This window comes from Diospyros lotus, chromosome 2 (assembly GCF_014633365.1).
Source record: "Diospyros lotus cultivar Yz01 chromosome 2, ASM1463336v1, whole genome shotgun sequence".
NCBI classification, from domain to species: Eukaryota; Viridiplantae; Streptophyta; class Magnoliopsida; order Ericales; family Ebenaceae; genus Diospyros; species Diospyros lotus.
Window position 1 is genome coordinate 15,374,041 of NC_068339.1, and position 21,619 is coordinate 15,395,659.

The 21,619-nt window shown below is 38.4% G+C and overlaps 2 protein-coding genes across 6 annotated transcripts; both read right to left on the reverse strand.

Moving 5' to 3' along the window:
- Positions 1 to 1,049: 1,049 nt before the first annotated feature.
- Positions 1,050 to 7,616, reverse strand: LOC127795834 (vacuolar protein sorting-associated protein 25-like). Of its 2 annotated transcripts, XM_052327753.1 has the most exons (8): positions 7,124 to 7,616; positions 5,327 to 5,392; positions 4,174 to 4,271; positions 3,075 to 3,214; positions 1,930 to 1,983; positions 1,751 to 1,839; positions 1,440 to 1,515; positions 1,050 to 1,278 (listed from the first exon to the last, which is right to left on the reverse strand). In XM_052327753.1, exons 3-8 carry the CDS (start codon positions 4,230 to 4,232, stop codon positions 1,157 to 1,159), a joined length of 540 nt encoding a protein of 179 aa, XP_052183713.1. In that variant the 5' UTR covers positions 4,233 to 4,271; positions 5,327 to 5,392; positions 7,124 to 7,616; the 3' UTR covers positions 1,050 to 1,156. The 2 variants fall into 2 exon arrangements, with proteins under 2 accessions (XP_052183713.1, XP_052183712.1); XM_052327752.1 differs by lacking the exon at positions 5,327 to 5,392.
- A 1,509-nt stretch (positions 7,617 to 9,125) lies between these two features.
- On the reverse strand, positions 9,126 to 20,893 carry LOC127794530 (rust resistance kinase Lr10-like). Of its 4 annotated transcripts, none has more exons than XM_052325702.1 (4): positions 20,746 to 20,893; positions 19,868 to 19,974; positions 10,717 to 10,759; positions 9,126 to 10,607 (listed from the first exon to the last, which is right to left on the reverse strand). In XM_052325702.1, exons 3-4 carry the CDS (start codon positions 10,757 to 10,759, stop codon positions 9,328 to 9,330), a joined length of 1,323 nt encoding a protein of 440 aa, XP_052181662.1. In that variant the 5' UTR covers positions 19,868 to 19,974; positions 20,746 to 20,893; the 3' UTR covers positions 9,126 to 9,327. The 4 variants fall into 4 exon arrangements, with proteins under 4 accessions (XP_052181662.1, XP_052181661.1, XP_052181659.1 ...); XM_052325701.1 differs by having other exon boundaries at positions 19,847 to 19,974; XM_052325699.1 differs by having other exon boundaries at positions 19,847 to 20,754.
- Positions 20,894 to 21,619: the final 726 nt, after the last annotated feature.

Sequence of the window (21,619 nt, forward strand, 5' to 3'; positions counted from 1 at the left end):
GCATGAAAAGACAATTTTCTAATAACAGAGGAACATATTAAATCGGAGCGGATCCAGAAATGGATCTGGGGAAGGACTAGCCCCCAGATCCATCAATTATTTCAACCATTTTCCCTCCCAAATGGTCTAAATCTCAAGGTAAATTTGAGGGAGGGCTGAGGCTGGCACAGGCTGCAGCCCGTGCTCCCCCCCCCGTTTTATAGTGAAAAGTGACTCCATCCAAATCGCCTTGCCTCATATGAGGATTTGGATGTAAACAAAGAACGAAAAAAGTGCATGAAAAGACAATTTTCTAATAATAGAGGAACATGTTAAATTGGGGTGAATCCAGAAATGGATCTAGGAAGGACTAGCCTCTAGATCCATCAATTATTTCAACCCCTTCCTCTCTTAAATGGTCTAAATCTCAAGATAAATTTGAGGGAAGACTGAGGCTGGCACGGGCTGCAGCCCATGCTACCCCCCGAATCCGCCCCTGATGTTAAAGAGTTGCTACTGAATTTATAGATTTTTCATTATCAAGAGAAAAGTTTGCAGGTTTTTCATTGATAGCAGCAACTTCAAATTCATACCCAGAGATGAGGAAATTCTCAATTGCTTAGCAATGTGGGCAAAAGCAACATGCATTTGCAATTTTTCATATCCCACCCACTGCTTTGGATGTTATTCCCCCCTTTTGATGGCTCTCTCTTGAGAGCTTTCCAAACAAAGAAAGAGATAAAGGTTGGCCACCCCAGAGCGAAAACAAAGGCAAAGTCTTCCCCAAGTCAAAAAGCAAAAGTAGAGCATATGGCTCGCCCCAGAGCAAAAGAAAAGGCAAAGGCAAAGTTAGTGTGAAGCCTGATGCCACATTTTACAGCCATAGGTCTCTAAAACCAAAAAAGTTGACCAAATACGCCTCTTCCTTCTGCCCCCTAACATTTTTCCTTCCGAAATTTTGATTAGAATACCACTTTTCAATCAGCTATTATGACATCTCTTGTGAAAAAAAGTGCCTCTAAGTTGTACTTGATTGGCCAAGTCGAATTCATAAGTTAAAAACACTGATCTTCGTCTCAAATTTAAGACAAATAAATTAAAGCAACATTACAACTTGCATATTCATTAGAAAAGACCCATCATTAACCAAACAAATAAGGCACAAAAGGGAAAAGCACTAAATAGAGAATTTGATGCCTTCATCATCAGTTGAAGCTCCCTTGAAAATTGTAAGCTTCCCCTTGTGTTCTAGTAGCTTCAGCGCTCGCATTAGGACTGATCGCTCCACTCCATGAAGCTCTATATATGTGGCATCCAACAAATATACAATGAACATTAGTACAATAAAATTAAAAAAAGCACAACAAAAAACTACAATTTTTACAAGGATCCTTCACTTCTTCCTCCTACTCCTGCCAACAAAATGGTATCAAGAGGTACTTTTAGGAATCATAGTTTACCTGTTCCCCGAGATTCAGTCCCTGATCGAATCTCCTCCACTGTCATTACACTATCTTCCAAGCCATTATCTTTCACCTAACCAAACATGTCAAAGAAAAAAAATATATTCAAAACTAAAGCAAGGGGACAGCATTAGTACTAAATGAATATCCTCAAACTGATTACAATTTCACAAGGGACTATCCTTCACCTAATCAAACATGTTGAGATAACCCATAACAAAAGAACAAGATGTTTTGAACATAACAGATCATGCAAGCTCACATGATCAACAAGCAGATTCTTATTAAGAGATGAGATAACTACTTACAAATGCTAAAATCAAGTCAGCCCAATCTTGGATGCGGTGCCAGAGGATAAGGCATTTTCTGTGTCCCTTATCCATCCATTCTGCACGGCCTGTTCAGTAGAAAACAAACCCCTAAATTTACATGCAAGTACTTAAAAAAGGGGGAAAGAATATGAGAAATATTAAGGACTTTGACCAACCTTCAGAAACTAAGGCTGACAGAAATACCTCCCTAGCTTCATGACTTAGAGACCCTACATCAAGCGCAACAAGAAATAATGCAGGCATATTAGTTTTTGAAAATAAAAAGGGCATCACCAATGTACAAGGCTTAGTTTTCTCAGCTAATGTAGAGAGAGAGAGAGAGCAGAATGCAAACAGATGCATTCATATTAACATTATCCCAAAAACTCTTGCCATTTATATCAGAAAATCCACTAGGTGGATACACTTCTGTTTTAGATTGATATGATTAAAGCACACACAAGAATGGCCAATAAAAGTATGCACGGCAGCAAGAAAAGATTGATTCATTGAAGAAGAAGAAGAGAAGAAATTGGGGCAGAATCCAAGTGGGAAAGAAGAGGGAGGGAAAAAATTCAGCATAGGAAATCTCATAAAATTGTATTTCAATTCAATAATCACATCCATTCACATAGCAAAATAGAAAAAGAGGAACCATGTAGCTGCTCCACCTCCCTGGATAGAAACTCTTAGTTGACTTTATCTAAATCCTACTACTTTTTTTTTAAAGAAAAAATCACACTCAAGAGGGAATTGCAGGATAAAGTTTGAGAACAAGTCATGAAGATATTATATCTGTTATTTGAACAAATCAAGTAAACCCGCAATATCCAAAAATTTTAAACTCGATCTGACATTTAGGCCCCTATCATGGCATAAGGAATTCCACTTAAAAGGCCCTACATGGGTCTCAAAAGATTGGTGACACTTCTGTTTGACAAACATTTTAACACAGGACTAAAACTCATCAAGGTATGTTGTTCTGAGTAGAAAATAAATTCAAATTTTTTTGAAATTTTTTTGAATAAATAAAGGGACTGATTTATCCCTTAAGCAATCCATTTGACATGTAAAAAACAGACATGTTAAGTCCCAAAAAAATCTACAAAGTACATAGTAGATTGAACTATAAAAATACAAGTACAACATCCAAGAAATATCTATTTCCAACCTTGTCAATCCTTTGAAATCCCTTACATAGCAGCCATCCAAGCATTCCATTACACCTCAGAACTCACATAGTTTCAGAGAGAAAAAAAAAACATGCAGCTGTAACAGAAAATAAGAGAACAAGAAAAAAGGTAATGAAGAGATAGCTTACTTTCAATTACAGGATTTGTGAACAGAGGAAAGTCATTTTCTAGTTCAATTATAAAAATATTTTGAGCTCTACAGAAATCAACTACTAGTTCCTTCCAAAGTTGTATCTGCTTTTCCCTGGTGTCCTTAACTGGCTGCAAGCTAGACAGAAGAACGCGTTCAAAGTGAGCACCAAAATTTTAATCAGGTAAAGGCTTGGGAGTGAATAGCTTAAATAAGCATGCTTGACATTATAACTATTTGAATATGTGGGAATCCTTGGAGTAAAGATGAAAATAAATATCCAACCATGCCTGCAAAGTTTGGAAAGAACTATATTGGATATAAATCTGAAAATCAAAGCACTGGTAAAATTGACATGCAGGTTAGTCATTCAGTTTTATATCAATACCACACATCTGAAAACCATTGAGACTGGAATATAGCAGTTCTGTACCAAAAAACTTTTTTCATTGTTTAAGATCCTAAGGGAACCTATTTCATAGGTTAGAAAATTGCAGAAGAAACATATGGCATCACTGGTTTTGTATCCAAATCATAGGTTCAGTTTACTATGTTCAGCAGCATCATATCAAAATAGTATGGTACGGACCCAGACAAAAACAAAATAGTGTGATATTGAAGGAAATGATAGAATCTGAGGAGAAGGGTGAGCGAATCTAATGGCATATACATGACCAGAAAAAAGGAAACCAGGTAGATGCTAATGATGTTCTGAAAGTTTCATGGTTGATCACTTTATTATTAAAGGGAATATTGCAACCCATCCACTCAAACTATACTCATGGAACTGTATAGTTTCTTTGCAAGGCAACAGGAAATGCAAAGAGTTTTTTTTTCTTTAAAAAAGTACGTGCTTGTTAAGAACAATGATACTGCATAAGAATGGCAATTTCAAATTTTTTATTGATTTGTTAAAATGTGCCAAGTCAAGGCCTACTTAAAAAAGCACACCATTGAACATCTAGGCTCTTAACAAATCTCTCCAGCTTCAGAAGTACTAAAGAAAAAGATATTTTTTAAAACAAAGGAAAGCAAACTGTTTTTCGTTTTTCTTTTATAGGTAACAAATCAAAAGCATCAAAAGCACAAGCTATTACGTGAAGTAAGGTGGATAATTGAAGAAGTGGGGCAGCTTGAAATCTCCCAATTTCTGCATCCTTCTACCTTATTACGTTATGATCTGCATGAAGTGAATCTGTTTAACAGAAAACAATTAGGATAAAGCAGTTAGCAAGCAAAGATATAGCGACAAATTCAAACCCATTTCCATTTTCCCGTGGAACTTAACATTTGGTTTAAATATCACATCCATAATTGAACATATTTATAGACATGGATATCCAAAGAAAATGGGATCTGTAAAGGCACACATACATGAATATAATATATATTGATAAATTATCTGTAGGTAATATAGATAGATACAAAGAATCATTCAGACAATTTACCAAATAAGTGGAGGTCATCAAACAAAACAATGGGCACTTGCGTGGAATCAAAAAACCAACAACAACAACAATCACAAGCCTGAATCCCATTGGGTGGGGTAAGTTACATAAATTGTACATCTCCAACCATCTCTATCCAGGAATAAAGCAAACCTTAAGATTAATACTAGTTATGAGCAAACCCGCCAAATGGGGGGGGGGGGAAGGTCTTACCTATTAGCCACATGAAGGAATATATATCCTAGACGGCAATAGGTAGGCCCGACCAGCTGAGTTCAACTCATGTTTGGGTCAATCATCATTTAACTATGACCTAACTTTTGAACAAATAGATTGTATGCATGAACCAAAATCCACTCATCTAATCACTATTGTCAAAACTATTGTATAGAAGGAAAACAAAGGTTTTACATTGCCCCTTAACTCAAAGCTGTGTCACTATTTAAGAATAGTTATTTATTGTTTTAATCAATTTTATCTTAGTTTTTCTTAGGATAAATTATGAAATTATAATATTTATAATAGTTGAATTTCAAACATTTTGCAAAGAGGAAAGGAAAAGTTCAAAGAAGAATAACCTTGATCCATCCACAGTACTAATAAAACCATAGGCGCAAATTTACAGTTAATTTTGTAGATTAGTACACCAACAAGGTTAATTGAAATGATTGCATTAACAACTAGATGCAATTTTAAGATGTGTGGGTTCTGCAGTAGACATGTCTACAAACCAATCAATTGATCCAATAGTATCAGAATACCTTAATCAATTGATCCAAGAGTATCAGAATGCCTTACTTACATTAACAACCCCTCCACTGCAACTCAATACCATGATACCCCTTACAACTACTAAAGCAGGAAAAACCTGATCCACAAAATAAACAGTTTGCTGAAGCAATTAAGTTTACAACTGAGATAAATTAAAGTTTAAAACTGAGAGTTAGCTTCTAGAATTATCCAAGAAATGAAGTACAACCATGACTATGACTTAGCCAACAACTATAGAAGAAATAAGTCTATACCATAGTTGTCTGGTTTGTAGAATGCAGTATGGGGGCATGGTACACCACATTTCTTGGAACATGGTATGGGGGGTAGGTTTCTATGGTTGGCCAAAGTGGAATGCCTCCAAAACGTCACACACACACACACACACATGGGGGGTGGGGGGGTGGATTGAGTTGTCTTTCTCATATTTTATTTCTAATTTGTCTTTCTCTATTTCATAAAATAACTGAGCATAAAATAATTATCCCCTTTTTCTTATATTTTATTTTTCTAATTAGTATTTGTTTTCTCCATTAGGCTTGTCCCCTTTTTTCATAAAATAATTTTTTTCCATTATAATAACTGAGCATAATAAGTTATATATTTGATGTTGGTCCACTGTATAATATTTACATTTTTTTCCATTATAAACTAAGTGCAATGCTTGCCAAATACATAACTATGGTTATATATTTACATTTTTCCATTTCTCCAATCTAGGAAAACTGGAACATGTACCATGGTGTTCCAAGACGCCAAAGCAGCATGTTTCAGGGCATGGGAACTGGAGCATGGTTCGCTGGGGGGTAAGGGGAACCTGTAACTATGGTCTATACCAGATTCAGACAATAATACATTTATACCGAGGTATATAAAAATAGAAAAAACTTAATGAACTTTAGATTAATGGCATGATTCAGGACAATAAATTTAAAGACAACATCATCAGATGAGATGCTTAATGTGAGCGTATTTTATGGAAGACACTCAAAGGTCATTGGCAGATATACCTAGCATACAAAGAAACTCAAAGCAAGCCATTGAATTGTAAACACATCAGCAAAACAAAAAAGGCAAAAGATTCAATATTGTGAAGAACTTAAGAATGGAGTAGTTACTGCAATGATTGGTTGGTTTGATAAAACCATAGCAGTTATTGGGTTAAAATGGGAACGGAGTAACACCTTTACCTGCCACCTAACATTTTTTCCCTCGACTTAAGTAAAAAAGAGTTTTAAAGGAATTATTTTTTTGACCACGCATTGGCAGCCTCAAAAATTATATTGACGCAAATCAAGAACCTGAAAGAAAACCTACCCATCAAAAAATCCATCTCAACAACCATAAAAAAATAAGATTACGTTTGGATAAGGTACTTAAAATGACATCATTTCAAATTCTTATATTTCTTGAGTCCAAATCCAAATGCTTCCAAAAATTATGTAACCAAATAATGGATTTGAATTTCAGATTCCAAATGACAGTAATAAGGTCAAATCTATCCAAACGCAGCATGACCCCATCCAAGCCCAACCTTAATCTAATTGTCATAAATGAAGAGTGAAATCGTTTGCTTATGGAAACAAATCAGACCCCTTATACTTCAGAATTGAAATCATACGGGATCACCAAAAACCCGCATCGATCAGACCATGAAAAAAAAAAAGGAAAAGGAACAAAAGAAAGACAAAAGAAACCAGTCCCTCTAGAAAACAGTTGCAAGTCATTAATGGAATAGAATCCTAGCTATCCAAAACAGCTTAAATTCATATAAGCACAACGAACCCTACTCCAATGATATCAGCAGAAACAAAGTTGTATATGTTACCTTGTCAATGCATTAATGTCGGGTTGCAGAAGCACTGACGGAAAAATTAGCAGCGCTTCAAATTAATGTGGGTTTGGCGAGGGCGACGCTTGGCGCCAATCGGTAGCAAAGAAGTATAGAGTATAGAGTGGTCGCCAGGAGCCGATGGCCGCGCCGAGAGACTTCGAGGCCGTTTGGATAGGATTTTTTTTTTTTTTTTTCAAAAAAGAGCTTTGAAGTATCTCGGGGGAGATGTGAAGCCGGATCGGGAACTCTGTGACCCCGGAGATGACAGGGCGGACGGAGCGAGGAAGATGAGCGGCGAGGGACGAAGGACGCCGGAATCGGAAGCAGAAGCAGAAGCAGCAGCAGGAGCAACTTTCTCGTTCTGGGTCAGCGACCAGGGCCGAGGGACGCCGGAGATGATGGCCTCAGCGATGACGGACAGGAGATGCTGCGAGGGAGAAGGGAGAGGAGAAATTGATTTTGGGTTAGGGATTTGTTGGGACATGAATGGCAACCGCAAGCCTAATTTTTTTGAAACTAATTCGCTCAAGTATTTTTTTGAAATTTCTCATTTTTCAATTTTTTGGATAAAAAATCACGTTGTTAGTTTAAATATAACAGCATTATATAATTATTATAATTAAAAAAATTAAATATATATTTAATAAAAATTAAAATTTACTATATACTTAATACACATGGTAGAATTCATGATTTTTTAGTGATTTACCCTTTATTTTCTAATTTTTAAGTTTTTCGTTCATATTTAATTTTATTTTATATATATATTTTAAATGTCAAAATTCAAAAAAAAATTACTTTATAAATTATAAATTTTATATTATGATTGTGATATTAATTCTCAATTAAACACCTAGAGGGCGAAAGGTTCTGCTATTCTCCTTATTCCATCATTTATTTTGAAATTAATATTGTCATTCTAATTTTAGTTAAATTTTCTAATTTTTAAATACAAACATATTATATTTGACATCTAAACTTGTTAAGTGGGTTGGTTATTATAAAAAAATATTAAAACAATGACTTATATAATATTGAGAATTGAAAATCATAATATGATGTAATATATCTCTTAATTATTTGAACGATCAACTTATAAATTTTGAGTTTGAAGCTTTACCAATATTTTCAAATAAAAATTTGCTCACTCTTAAATGGTTCAAAATGTACCAAATTTGATTATTATAAGAATTTACTTACCATAAAGGAAATAGACTTCCTTAAAAGCAAGGGAGGGAGGGAGAGATAACCAATCTTTTATCTTTGATTGAAATTAGACCGAATCCAATAAATACTTAAATTGATCATCATCACCAAATTTAAGGAACCAACCCCAAAATCACACCTCCAATAATCTTTGTTATCGCTAAATTGATTTGTCAAATTTCTGGCAAAGGTCAAAAGGATCACCAACTCTGGCAATCGAAGTTTTTAAGAACATATCGCCATCAACCCCCCTCCCCATAACAGTCATAAATGTTAAAAGAGGACAATATTGACCGAAGAAAAGAAGGATCGACTAGAGAAGAGGTTGACCAAACGCACGAAAGCTGAATTGGTCGGAGAAGACGAGTTGCAGACGAAGACAAAGGCAAAATTTGCCAGAGAAAAGACACAATATCTAGCAAACGAGTTGTTGTGGCAGACAAATTGCAGACACCAGATTTGACAATGGTGGCATCTTCTTCGGTGATAATTAGGAGCAAATCATCCTAATTTGTGATTTTTTTTTATTTATTTTTGTATTAAATGAGTGATCATATTGTGTGTATTTCATTATTTTGTATATTTCATTATTGATTTTGTATGTGTGTGTATTTGATTATTTTATATATTTAATTATTAATTTGTATATTTGATTATTAATTTTATATACGTGTATTTAATTATTGATTATGTATGTTAAAATAAATAGAATTAAAGTTTATTAATAAATAAATAAAATAAAGAATCAAATAGAGAGAGAGAAATAATAGTATTGTTAGAATAAACACAATTTTTGAGATAAAATCTAAATAAGAAATAAATTATTTATAATATAATAAGAAGTAGGATGGGTGCATAAGTTTCAATGCCATTGGATAAACAATTCTTTTCTGGAAGCCTGTTTTCATTTGGCCCATGGCATTAGGCACAAATCAAGTACATTATTTAAGGGTAGAAACAAGAAAGGCTGTTACACATATTTTTTTCTATTTTTAGGTGGTGGTAGTGATACTGGCCATTTGAATCTCGTACTTGGCCATGATGGGCGTGGTGTCTTTGTACCAACGTGAATTCGTTCCACAGCTGGTCGAAGTAGAAATGTCTGAACTGTCACTGCCATTAGAGGGCGCATCAGGGCTAGTCACGGAAATAGATAACAAGTACTGGAATGGCTTCGGAGGTGGCATCACCTCCACTCCGCCTTCCAGCATTTTCACCACCGCGCTCATCGGCGGCCTGTCCTCCGGCGAGTCCTGAACGCACCACAGAGCCACCATAGCCGCCTTCTCCACTTGCTCCCTATCCTTCTCCTCATTCCAACACCCCGACAACATTGCAGCCAACTCTCCTTTCTCGTACTCTTCCCACACTTGCTTTGGAAACCAATCCAAACTGTCCGTGGAACGTATTCGGGCATTCCTCCTCCTCCCTATTATCTCGAACAACAGCATTCCGAAGCTGTGGACATCGCATTTATGCGTTATGGGGAAGTTCCTGAGCTGAAATTCCGGTGCTGAGTAGCCGGGAGTCCCTCGATAACCAGACAGAGACACATGGGTACTGTCTCTGTTGCAAAGCTTTGCCAGCCCAAAATCAGCGACCTTGGGGGTAAACTTTTCGTCTAGGAGGACATTTCCAGGCTTTATATCATAGTGAATGATGCGCTGATGGCACTCTTCGTGCAGGTAGGCGATGCCTTTTGCTGTTCCAATTGCAATTTCACGCAGCTTTTCCCACTCCTCAATTGCTTGCATATCGCTGAACAAGTACTTGTCCAATGATCCATTCTCCATGTACTCGTAGACTAGTGCACTCATGAATTGATCAAAGCAAAAACCATAAAGCCTGACTAGATTTCTATGGTAAGTTCTTCCAATGGTGGTCACCTCAGCCATGGATTGCTCCTCAGCTCTTCCATCTGAGTTCCTGTTGAGGACTTTTACTGCAATCTTAACCCCATTAGGGAACTGTCCTTTATAGACAATGCCAAAGCCTCCAGAACCCAACCTTGTGGAGTAATTGGAAGTGAAGGTACACAGTTCTTGGGCTGTGAATCTGATCGGTTTCTCCTTTGCCAGGTCTTCGAGGATCCTCTCCATTGTAGGAGCATCAACTTCCCACACATGAACCACATGACTCGTGGCTTGAACCACATAACTCGGGGCTGGCTGAGCAACAGCTGTTCTCAATTCTGAAATTCTTCTTGCAATCTTGGTACAAAAACACGAGATCACGCTAATGCCTGCAAGTACTAGCACTGGCACTGTGATAGCTGTACCGCATCAAAAAACATTAAAAACAATGGTGAGTTTTCAATGCCTCGTCAATTGATAAACACTTTGATATGTAAGAATTTTGAAACTATTTCTTCATCAACCAACTAGCAACATGTGGCCCGTCATTACTATATGGCGGTGGAGACATCTATAGAGGCATCAACCAAAGTTAGAAACTCAGCAAAGCAAAGATTAAAGGGCAGCAAAGACGAGTAATTTTGTGCGAGGAAATAGTTTCCCAACCAAAAACTTTTTCATCTTCAACTCATTCATGGTGTCAAAGACTACACAAAACTATGTTACAATCAACTTGAATTTAATGTTTACACATGTTTAACCAGCTTGTGAAGGAAAATCCAGCCCCATGTTAGAAGATGTGCAATAGAATAAATAACACAGTTGTCCAATCTTTCTAACAATTTAAGTTTTTAGATGAGTTGGTAGACAAATCATTAGAGTCATAGTTTTTATGCATCTAAAAACTGGTGATGGTTAGGTAATAAAACCTTGTCAACATGATAAATAATTTTATAGTTACATTGAATTTACATTGGAGAAGAAAGTCAGTACATTTTCAACTATAAGATGTATATAAATCTTAAATATTTACTACCAGAGTCTCTATGTGTTATGTGCAATAGTTAAGGTGCAACAAATGTTGAATATAAAGAAAATCACAAGTTTTGGCTAATAAAGCAGAAAAAAATGGTTCTCAAATGTACAGACTACCTACTCATACTATTGGTTATATTTTGTCACTATTTTACCTATAATTAACACTAATATTTTAATCACTCTTGGCTCCTCAGCTAGCTTTTCTCCCGAATTCTATAAAATATTCAATTTGATTACAACATAAAGAAAATCTCATCTTACTCTAAATTTAATGCAACACTTCAAAGTTTTGAAGCCCAAATTATAATTAAAATATTTAATTTTTTTCCATTACCACAAAGTATAAGAAAGATACCTAAATGATGAAATCAATTAGAATATACATCAAGATGAAAAAAAAAAAATGAAATCTTAATGGACTTACTGGGGATGATCCTACAATCAAGATATTTGGTTGAATCCTATAAAACCATTTCATAGAAGTTCGTTGAAATCTTTGCTTTTAGTAAATTCTTTTTGTGTAAGGCCCATGGTATTGGCCCTTAGTTTTTGCTAAGGCCCAATTCTCTCTCTCTCTCTCTCGTGCTCTCTAGGTTTGCGCTGTAAATTGAAGAAGATTCTAGCTCTGGGCATAGGAGATCGTCAATCAATCTTTCAGGTAAGTTAATCATCTATTGTTTATGATCTATCTATTCTTCCTTTTCTCACTCCTTCGATCTTCATTTCTGGTTTTAGAGGTTTGATTTCAAAAGTTAATGAAAGGGAGACAGTTTAATCAAAGCACAATTGTTGTTAAACACTTGCCTTCCTCTTTTCAGTACTCTGCAAAAGGTTGATGTTTTGAAACCCACAAACCAGTGAAAGCTACGAGCCTTGACTTGTTATTGTCTAATTAGTGTTGGGGATTCAATTTGGATTACTAGGAAAGAAGGCTTTAGCTTTTAAAGTGGACTCAGTTCCATACAATTGTATAAACTAGTTGCAGGACCAGCTTTTGATTGCTTGGGGATGAAAGTCTAAACTAGTTGGAAGCAATATGAAGATTGAAGATTGCTATTTGGCAATTAGAATATGGAAGAAGATAGACTAAATTTGAAGGAACCAATTAGAATCCAATTGTCAAGACTCCCACCCATTCAAGCAAAGGTTCACATCCAAAATGATAAGGCTTAGGGTCTCAATTGGAAGCTTTAATGTCTAATCTAACCCAACTTCCACCAACTGATTAAAAATCAATTAAATTATAGGAAAATCTAAATGTTTTAAAGTTTTGACTGATTACACAAATCTTGATCCATTTTAAATAAGAAAATAACTTGGGCAAACTTTTGGATTAAATAAACTAAATAACTCAAAACTAAACTAAAATGGAATTTATCTCGACTATTTTGTCGGATCAGGAAATCTAACAGTGTGCTCTCACCAATTGTGGTGAGAATTTGAAAAGAATTAAGGGAGAATTTAGGAGAAATGTAGGGAGAATTAGAAGAACAGAGAATGAAGGAGAGAAAGATCGAGAGAGGGATAGAGAGAAGAGTAAGTTAGGCAGGGAAAAGAGATCTCAATTATGATATTTGATGATCTCACTTGGGTGTGATCAGCTTGTTTGTATACTGATCCAGCAGCCCATATAACGCCAAAGTCTGCCAAAATTCAAGAGAGTACAACCGCCTTAAGCTATCATCTGAGTACAAACAATCACTGCTATAACTACCCATGTACAACCACTTACTGCTATAACTACCCATACAAGTTACCACCCCTTATTAGCAGTAGGTACATGACATATTTGTAAACCTTCACCATAGTATTTATATGAATTAGAAATAGATAGATATTTTGGTAAATAAAATTTTATATGGGAACTTAAAGATCATCTTATTGGTTAGTATTATTTTAATTTCAAGTTTTCTTATACACCTAATTTATTTATATTTATTATCTAGGTGATTCTCAGGATGCCCCCCGTGAGATCTGGGTTGACCAATTTAATTTGCAATAGCACTGTGAGTGTGATACTGTTATAACGGTACTTTAGCGTTCACTTTGCATCTTCACTTATTTAGTGTGACACTAACTTTTCAAAATAAGTGTTAAAATTTCATTCACAAAACTGCATAAAATGGGGAAGTAAGAGTCCATTTCTTTTGACCATGTGTAACTGTTATCATTATTGTTTCATGAAGCAATTGTCAATACTGCTGATGGTAGGGATTGAAACAGATTTATTGTACCATGCATTTTAACATTTACCCAGTAATATTATAAATTATTGTATCTCATGACAAGGGAGTATTCACGTTAGAACCTGTATGCTAACACTAGTAAGTGTTAGCCGATAGTCCACTACTTACTGTCCCAGTTAGCAAGGTAGTGCTAACCCCAGTGTGTAGGCCAACACTTCTGGGTATTGATTGTTATGAGGCTGAGGCTTATTATTGTATTGATTGAGATGTTGAACTGACTGTTGTACCATGCTGATTAACTGTTGTTCTTCTTGATTACTCCCTCAAGGCATATGTATGTCTTGCATTCATTGTTGATTGATCCCTTATCCCTATCCTGTTATACTTACTGTCATGGCATTTTCATTATCTATTTGTTGCATGTATTCTTATTTTCCCCAATATAATGTCCTTTTATCCTTCACTAGGCCGGTTGAGATTTACCCCAGTTTTTCATGTTTTCTGTGTTCCCCCTCCCAATGTTTTACTGGTAGGTAGACCTGGACTATCAAAGCACAAAGACTGTGGTATGAGCTTTTTGATAGGATTCCAATAGAATTCCAATACAATCCAATATCAATATATTCCAATCCCTTTCAACAGAAAAACAAGAATGAAACAGGGCATTCGAGAGGCCCTAACTCTCCCAATTCTCTACCAAAAGCTCGCTATCCAATTCTCCATCTCCTATCCTACTTATACCCCCTTCCCACGCTTTCCTAACAGAATTCCCCATTCACACTGCTGATTATTCCTTCAGCAGTGTGGATTACAACTTTACCCCTCCTTCCCCATGCGCACATGCTGGTTGTTACACCTGCATGTGCGGTCCCCTTAATTCCAGCCTCAAGCCTTCAGTTGCTTGTTACGCCTATGATAGGTTTGTTGCACCGGCGGCCTATCATTACTCCCCTCTCGGACTTTCACCTTGTACTCAAGGTGAAAAGCTGGAAATTGTTGCTGAATCATGTTGTAGGGCTCCCAAGTTGCCTCTAACGGTGGTAAGCCCTTCCACTGGATCAGGATATCTAGCCCGCGTAAGTTAGAACCCTTCCCAGGCCGCACTCCCAACACTGCTTCTGGTTCAACCTTCATTTCTAAGTCAGCCTGCAACTCGAGGGGAATCTGCTCCATTGCGCCGGGCCTGCCCTTAGCTTCTTTCAACTGAGACACATGGAAAACCGGGTGAACCCGGCAGTTGACGGGGAGTTTGAGTCTATAAGCCATTGACCCCACTTTCTGCTCAATTTCAAATGGCCCATAGTACCTCGGAGCCAGCTTCTCATTAGGTTTGCCAGCTAGGGACTTCCTTCTATACGGCCTTAATTTCAAGTAGACAAAATCACCAACTGCAAATTGCACATCCCTTCTCCTTCAGTCAGCCCCCTTCTTCATAATCACCTGAGCTCGTTCCAGCTGGTTCTTGAGCTCGTCCAATGCTAAATCTCTCTCCAGCAACTGCTGTTCCACTGTTGATACCGAGGTTGATCCCTTGTCAAATCGGATCAAGGTTGGCGGCTCCCTCCCATAAACTGTTTGGAAAGGAGTAATCCGTGAAGCAATGTGGTATGAGGTGTTGTACCACAATTCCGCCCATGGCAGCCACACATACCACCCTAAAGGCCTTACTGATGCAAAACAGCGCAAATAAGTCTCTAAGGTCCGGTTGAGTACTTCTGTTTGCCCATCCGTTTGCGGGTGGTAAGCCGTACTACGTTGAAGCTTAGTGCCTTGAAGTCGAAATAACTCTTCCCAAAAACGACTCATAAAAACCTTATCTCGATCCGAAACAATAGTCCTAGGCATACCATGCAACCGTACTACCTCTTTTATGAAAATTCCAGCTATTGCTCCAGCTGTAAAGGGGTGTTTGAGACCAATAAAATGGCCGTATTTGCTGAGTCTATCTACAACCACCAATATAACATTCATATGACCCGATTTCGGTAACCCGTCAATAAAATCCATGGCTATATCCTCCCAAATCTGACAAGGAACCGGAAGAGGCTGCAAAAGACCCCCTGGAGATAAGGACTCATATTTACTTTGCTGGCAAATGACACACCTTTCCACATATTGGCGTATGTCCCGCTTCATGCCCGCCCAAAAAACACTCGCTGCAATCCGCTTATAAGTCTTTAGGAACCCCGAATGACCCCCTACACTGCTATCATGACCCTCTTGGAGCACCAAGGGAATTAGGGAAGACTTCTTAGGCAGGAACAACCGCCCCTTATAGAGGAGTTGGTCGCCTACCAGCTGAAAATCTGAGCTGTAAGCTGGATCCGCCTTTAATTTATGTATGATTCCCTGTAAATAAGCATCCTTCTCCACTTCTTGGACCAGCTGATCGAGTTGCACCACCCTTGGCACCGTTAGAGCGAATAGAGCTGCTGGGTGGCTGATTCTCGAAAGGCTATCTGCAGCCTTGTTCTCCAATCCCGACCGGTAGTGTATCTCAAAATGGAAGCCCATTAGTTTCAGCATCCACCTTTGATAATCCGGGCTCACCATTCGCTGCTCAAACAAAAACTTCAAGCTTTTTTGGTCCGTTCTTACTATGAACTTCCTTCCCCAAAGATAATGTCTCAATTTCTGGACTGCAAACACCATGGCCATCAACTCCCTTTCGTAAACCGATTTTTTCCTCTCCGTTGGTTTAAGAGCATGGCTGTAATATGCAATAGGTCTATGATTCTGCATCAACATTGCCCCTACTCCATGCCCTGAAGCATCGGATTCAATTATGAGGGGCTGATCGAAGTCCGGTAGTGCAAGAACTGGTAGCGACACCATGGCTGTTTTGAGCTGCTGGAATGCTCGTTCAACCTCTCCATCCCAACGAAAGTTGTTCTTCTTTAGTTTCTCGGTGAGGGGCCATGCCATCTTACCATAATCCTTCACGAACCTCCTATAGTACCCCGTAAGACCAAGGAATCCCCGCAACTCCTTCAAGGAACTTGGCGCTGGCTAGTCGATCATGGCTTGCACCTTGCAACGATCAGCCGACACGCCTTGTTGGGAGATGATATGGCCCAGGTATTCAACCTCCAACTGCCCAAAGGAGCACTTCTTTTTGTTGGCAAACAGCTGATTTGTGGCCAGCACTTTCAGCACACAACGGAAGTGCTACAAATGTTGGTCAAAATTTTGGCTATAGATTAAAATATCATCAAAAAAAACCAACACAAACCGATGCAAATACTCCCTGAAGACATCATTCATCAAGGATTGGAAGGTGGCCGGGGCATTTGTCAATCCGAAGGGCATGACGAGGAACTCATAATGGCTCTCATGTGTTCAAAAGGCGGTCTTTGGTTCGTCTCCAGCCTTGACTCGAATCTGGTGGTAACCAGATTTGAGATCCAATTTCGAAAAAACCTTCGCGCCATGTAGTTCATCCAGCAATTCATCAATGACTAGAATAGGAAACTTGTCGGGGATTGTCACCTTGTTGAGAGCCCGGTAGTCTACACAAAACCGCCATCCCCCATCCTTCTTCTTAACGAGCAACACCGGGCTAGAAAAAGGGCTAACACTAGGTTTGATGATACCAGCTGCCAACATCTCTCGTACCATCTTTTCGATCTCATTCTTTTGAAGATACAGGTAGCAGTAAGGCCGAACACTAACCGGGGGGGTGTCGGGTAGGAGATTGATGGCATGATCTCTGTTTCTAGTGGGTGGCAGTCCCACTGGGCTGGAAAAAACTCCTTCAAACTCAGCCAATAATTCCTCCAAACTTCTGGGCAGCCCCACTTGCAGCTCATTGCATTCAGCAGCCACCTCTCCAATTTCCAACAACACTCACTCCCCACTCTCCTTCAACACCTTCATCATAGCTTTTAGGGAGACTAATGTTTTACTTAAGCTAGGATCACCCTGCAAAGTCACTGCCATCCCCCCTACTGAAAACTTCATGGTTAGATTCCTCCAATCCACACTCATCTTACCCACCGAAGCCAGCCATTTCATGCCAAGAATGACATCCGAACTTCCTAACTCAAGGGGAAGGAATTCTTCCACTATCTGCAAGTTATCCAAAGACAATTTGACCCCCTTGCAAACTCCTGCACCTTGTACCGCCATTCCAGTTCCCATTATCACCCCATATCCCGCCGTTTCCGTCCTCGGTAAATTCAAGCGTTGCACCAACTCGGAGGAGATGAAGTTATGGGTTGCTCCCCCATCCACCAGAACTACCACTGGCTGCCCTTCTATGAGCCCCCTTAGCTTCATCGTTTGAGGGGTAGTTAATCCAACCACTGAATTCATAGATAATTCAATCACCTCTCTTCCATATTCCACCCCTTCGTCACCTCCTTGCTCCTCTTCTTCTTCTGCCGCAGCCTCGCCTATTTCTTCATCATAAAGCATCAGCACTTGGATCTCTTTGTTCTTGCACCTATGGCCAATCGAGTACTTCTCATCGCAGCGAAAGCAAAGGCCCTTCTCTCGCCTTGCCTTCCACTCAGCCTCACTAAGTTTCTTGAAAGGAAAATTGCCACCATTACCTGCGGACTGAATCCAGAGGCCTGGCTGGTTCACGGACCTTTGGGAGGAACCCACACCTTTTGCGGGTACCTGTGACAGCCGACTCGCGATTGCGGTGGTGGTGGAATAACCACTCCTAGTTGACCCAGCTGCCCGATGGTAATGTTGAAGAGCTAAGTTCTTGTCCTCAACGTTTTGTGCCACCACCATAATTCGATCAAGCCCCCGCGTTTGTAACACTCTAATCTCAGCTCGTATCTCTGGGTTGAGGCCGTTGAGAAATTGGCCCTCCAAAAACGCCTCCTGCACATCAGGTACTGCCGCTGCCATGGTCTCAAACTTCAAACGATACTCCTTCACCGATCCCTCCTGCCGAAGAGCCAAGAACCGCTCCTCTAACGACCCCTCCTGAGTGAGGCGAAACCGGCTCAGAAGTCCTTGTTTCAGGCCCTCCCAACTCCGAATTCCTCTTCGCCTGGTCTCCCATTGAAACCACGACAGTGCTGCGGCTTCAAAACACAGGGCTGCGGAGTCAATCTTCTCTTCATCCGTGAGTTGGTTGACAGCAAAATACCTCTCGGCTCGAAAGATCCACTCATCTGGATTGTCTCCTTCGAAGAGAGGCATCTCCAATCGTCTTCCACGTAAGTCCGCTCGGTACTCGCCTCCACTACCCCCTCCCGGATTGCAATCCCCCTTAACTCCAGGGGTTACTTCGGAATCCAAAGTGAATTCCGAAGGCCCTTCCCGCTCTCTGGACTTGTTCTTCCTTTCCCGCTCCAGCTCATCCCATCTTGTTCGCATGAAAGCAAACTGTTCAAGCAGCATCTCTGATACCAAATTGATAGGATTCCAATAGAATTCCAATACAATCCAATATCAATATATTCCAATCCCTTTCAACAGAAAAACAAGAATGAAACAGGGCATTCGAGAGGCCCTAACTCTCCCAATTCTCTACCAAAAGCTCGCTATCCAATTCTCCATCTCCTATCCTACTTATACCCTCTTCCCACGCTTTCCTAACAGAATTCCCCATTCACACTGCTGATTATTCCTTCAGCAGTGCGGATTACAACTTTACCCCTCCTTCCCCATGCGCACATGCTGGTTGTTACACCTGCATGTGCAGTCCCCTTAATTCCAGCCTCAAGCCTTCAGTTGCTTGTTACGCCTATGATAGGTTTGTTGCACCGGCGGCCTATCACTTTTCTCGGACTATACCTTAGGCATGCTCCTGGTACAGTTCTTGTTGCACAAGCTTTAGGTAGTACACTGACTAGGGGTGATGTTAATCATCATTGATTAAGGGATGATTCATACGGATTTATTGATTACTGATATTGGAATTGTTAATGTCACATAAAAAATCTTGATTAATCAATAATATTTAATTTTTAATATTCGTAATATATGATAAACTTAATGAATAAACTATATCCAGATTGATATAGTACTAAACTGTATGATATGAGACTTGCTACCCATAGCGGAGTAGATGGTTTTCTTAAAGGGTAGTGCTCGTTATGGTCCAATTTTGAGTCATGACATTTTGACTCTTTAATGATCCACATATTGAAACAATAAAACATATTTAAATATTAATTATTACTCAACAAAGAAAAATCAAAAATAAAATTGTTTAAACAATCCTCAACCCCTAGGTAGAAAAGGGAAAAAAGTTAAGTGATATGATGATGTTTTGTACCTACCATACCAAAAGGATTGATTATATGATTTCTGTTTAGTTTCCAAGCTCACCATTAGCTAGTTATTTACCTTCCCAATCACCAGATCAATGAAAAAGAGGAGATTTAAAGACAATAACAGATTCAGGACCACTAATGGTGGCAACTACAACTGATAATAAACTATTCGTATTGAATAAATATGTCACATACCAACAGGTAGGCAAGTTTCACCTGGATGAGGAATCCTGCTTTCACAACAAAATGCTGCTGTAGGGCTAGCTCGTAAGTAGACAACTAAGCTTTTTCCTCTCCTTCTTCTTCCCTTTATCCCTCTTAATCTGACAAACAAAATTTGTGATATATATATATATGCACAGAGAGAGAGAGAGAGAGAGAGAGAGAGAGAGGACCCCTTGTGGGGGGAGGGAGAGTAGCAAGAAGGGGCGAGGAAATTTCACAGAACTATTGTGTATTCAAATTCAGATGTCAAGAAAAGGATTGGCAGAAAACTGGTGATTGTGGTTGCTTTTAAGACAGCTGCATCCCAAATTGGACTAGTCTACTTAAAGAAATGCACAAGCAAGAAACTAGGTGAACTAGTCTACTTAGAAGACATCTAGAAAGCAAACAAGCAAAATTAACATAAAACAGAGTTATCAAGGATTAATCAACTCAAATGAAACTAAATTAATGCTGGACCCCTTGTTACAAAGAGATTGAATTGAGCTGTTTTACTACTTGTCTGTCTAAAGCGCCAAAAAATGGATAAAAAAGAAAATGGAAAAGAACATAGAATCCGGCTGAGGTGAAATTGAAATTTACAACCAAAGAAAGGACGCCCAATTGTATAAGCAAACGAATATTCCTCATAAGCCAATTCAAGTTTTGGAAGCCTTCACAAATTGTTTGAATGGTGCACCGATTGAACATTAATTCACCAGCTCATTTCAATTTCTCTTCTACAAATTCCAAATGGCATAAGGAAGAAGACATGAAAACTTTATTGCTAAAACTGACAAATGGACACGCCCAAGTGTGAGCCCATTAAAGTCGCACGATTGAAGTCAAGAGTCAATCTTGTTCCAATAATGCACTAATTGAAAACGAACCTCCTCAGAATGCTTGGTTCCACTGCTACCGCCGTTGGATGTACGCTTGTTAACGAGAGGCTTTTGCCGAACTTTGCCGACAATGCCGAGGGACTCTATTTTGCCGTCACTTTCAATTCTCTCTCCCGCTGGGGTGGTTTGACAATGAGAGGATCACAGGACACTCAGCTTGGACTATGCTCTCTCCTCCCAGGGAAAATGTATTTGATGCTTGTTAGCTATCATGTCAGAATTTCTCAAATATATAGTTATCCGTTGGAAATATTGATATAAATAAATTAAATGTATTTATATGTTTGCCTCATCACAAAAATATTTTATTTTATGTTTGATTTTTAATTTATCCTTCCATTTTCTAGATATTTAGAAAGAATGAATTATGCTATATTCATGTCTCATTCTACAAATTAGATCCACTTTCTCTTCATTCAAATTTTAAAAAATTCACTAAGCATATGTAATCTAGATTTAAGAGCATGGATAATTTGATATAATTTTTAAACATTACAGAGAATTAATTAATGTAATTTACAAAGAGTGAAGTTTAGTCTTGTATTTTTACTACTCCTCGTGGATGTACAATTTATGTTATTCCTTTACAACACAAACTTTCTTATAAACTAAAACATTTTTCAATAAATTAAAATAGAATGAATTGTAAAAAAAATATTTATAATATGCTTTGTTCAGGGTGTGGTGAACCTATTTGAGTTTATCACACACAGGATTCATTGTGAGTGTGGTGAATACAAAGAAGAGGAAAAAAAGAAAAAAAAAATAAAGGTTTGACAGAACCTTTGCTTGGGTTCCATCAAATCCAAAACATGGAAAAAGAAGAAGAAGAATAAGAAGAAGAAGAGTTTGATGGAACCCA

Coding starts and splice junctions, on each gene's coding strand:
- LOC127795834 (XM_052327752.1), bottom strand. CDS start 4,232: ATGCAGAAATTGGGAGATTTCAAGCTGCCCCACTTCTTCAATTATCCA. Junction 1,840..1,929: donor GTCAGCCTTAGTTTCTGAAG/GTTGGTCAAAGT, acceptor TCTACTGAACAG/GCCGTGCAGAATGGATGGAT. Junction 1,516..1,750: donor CTGACTTGATTTTAGCATTT/GTAAGTAGTTAT, acceptor ATGTTTGGTTAG/GTGAAAGATAATGGCTTGGA.
- LOC127794530 (XM_052325702.1), bottom strand. CDS start 10,759: ATGTCTCCACCGCCATATAGTAATGACGGGCCACATGTTGCTA. Junction 10,608..10,716: donor TGACGGGCCACATGTTGCTA/GTTGGTTGATGA, acceptor GATGCGGTACAG/CTATCACAGTGCCAGTGCTA.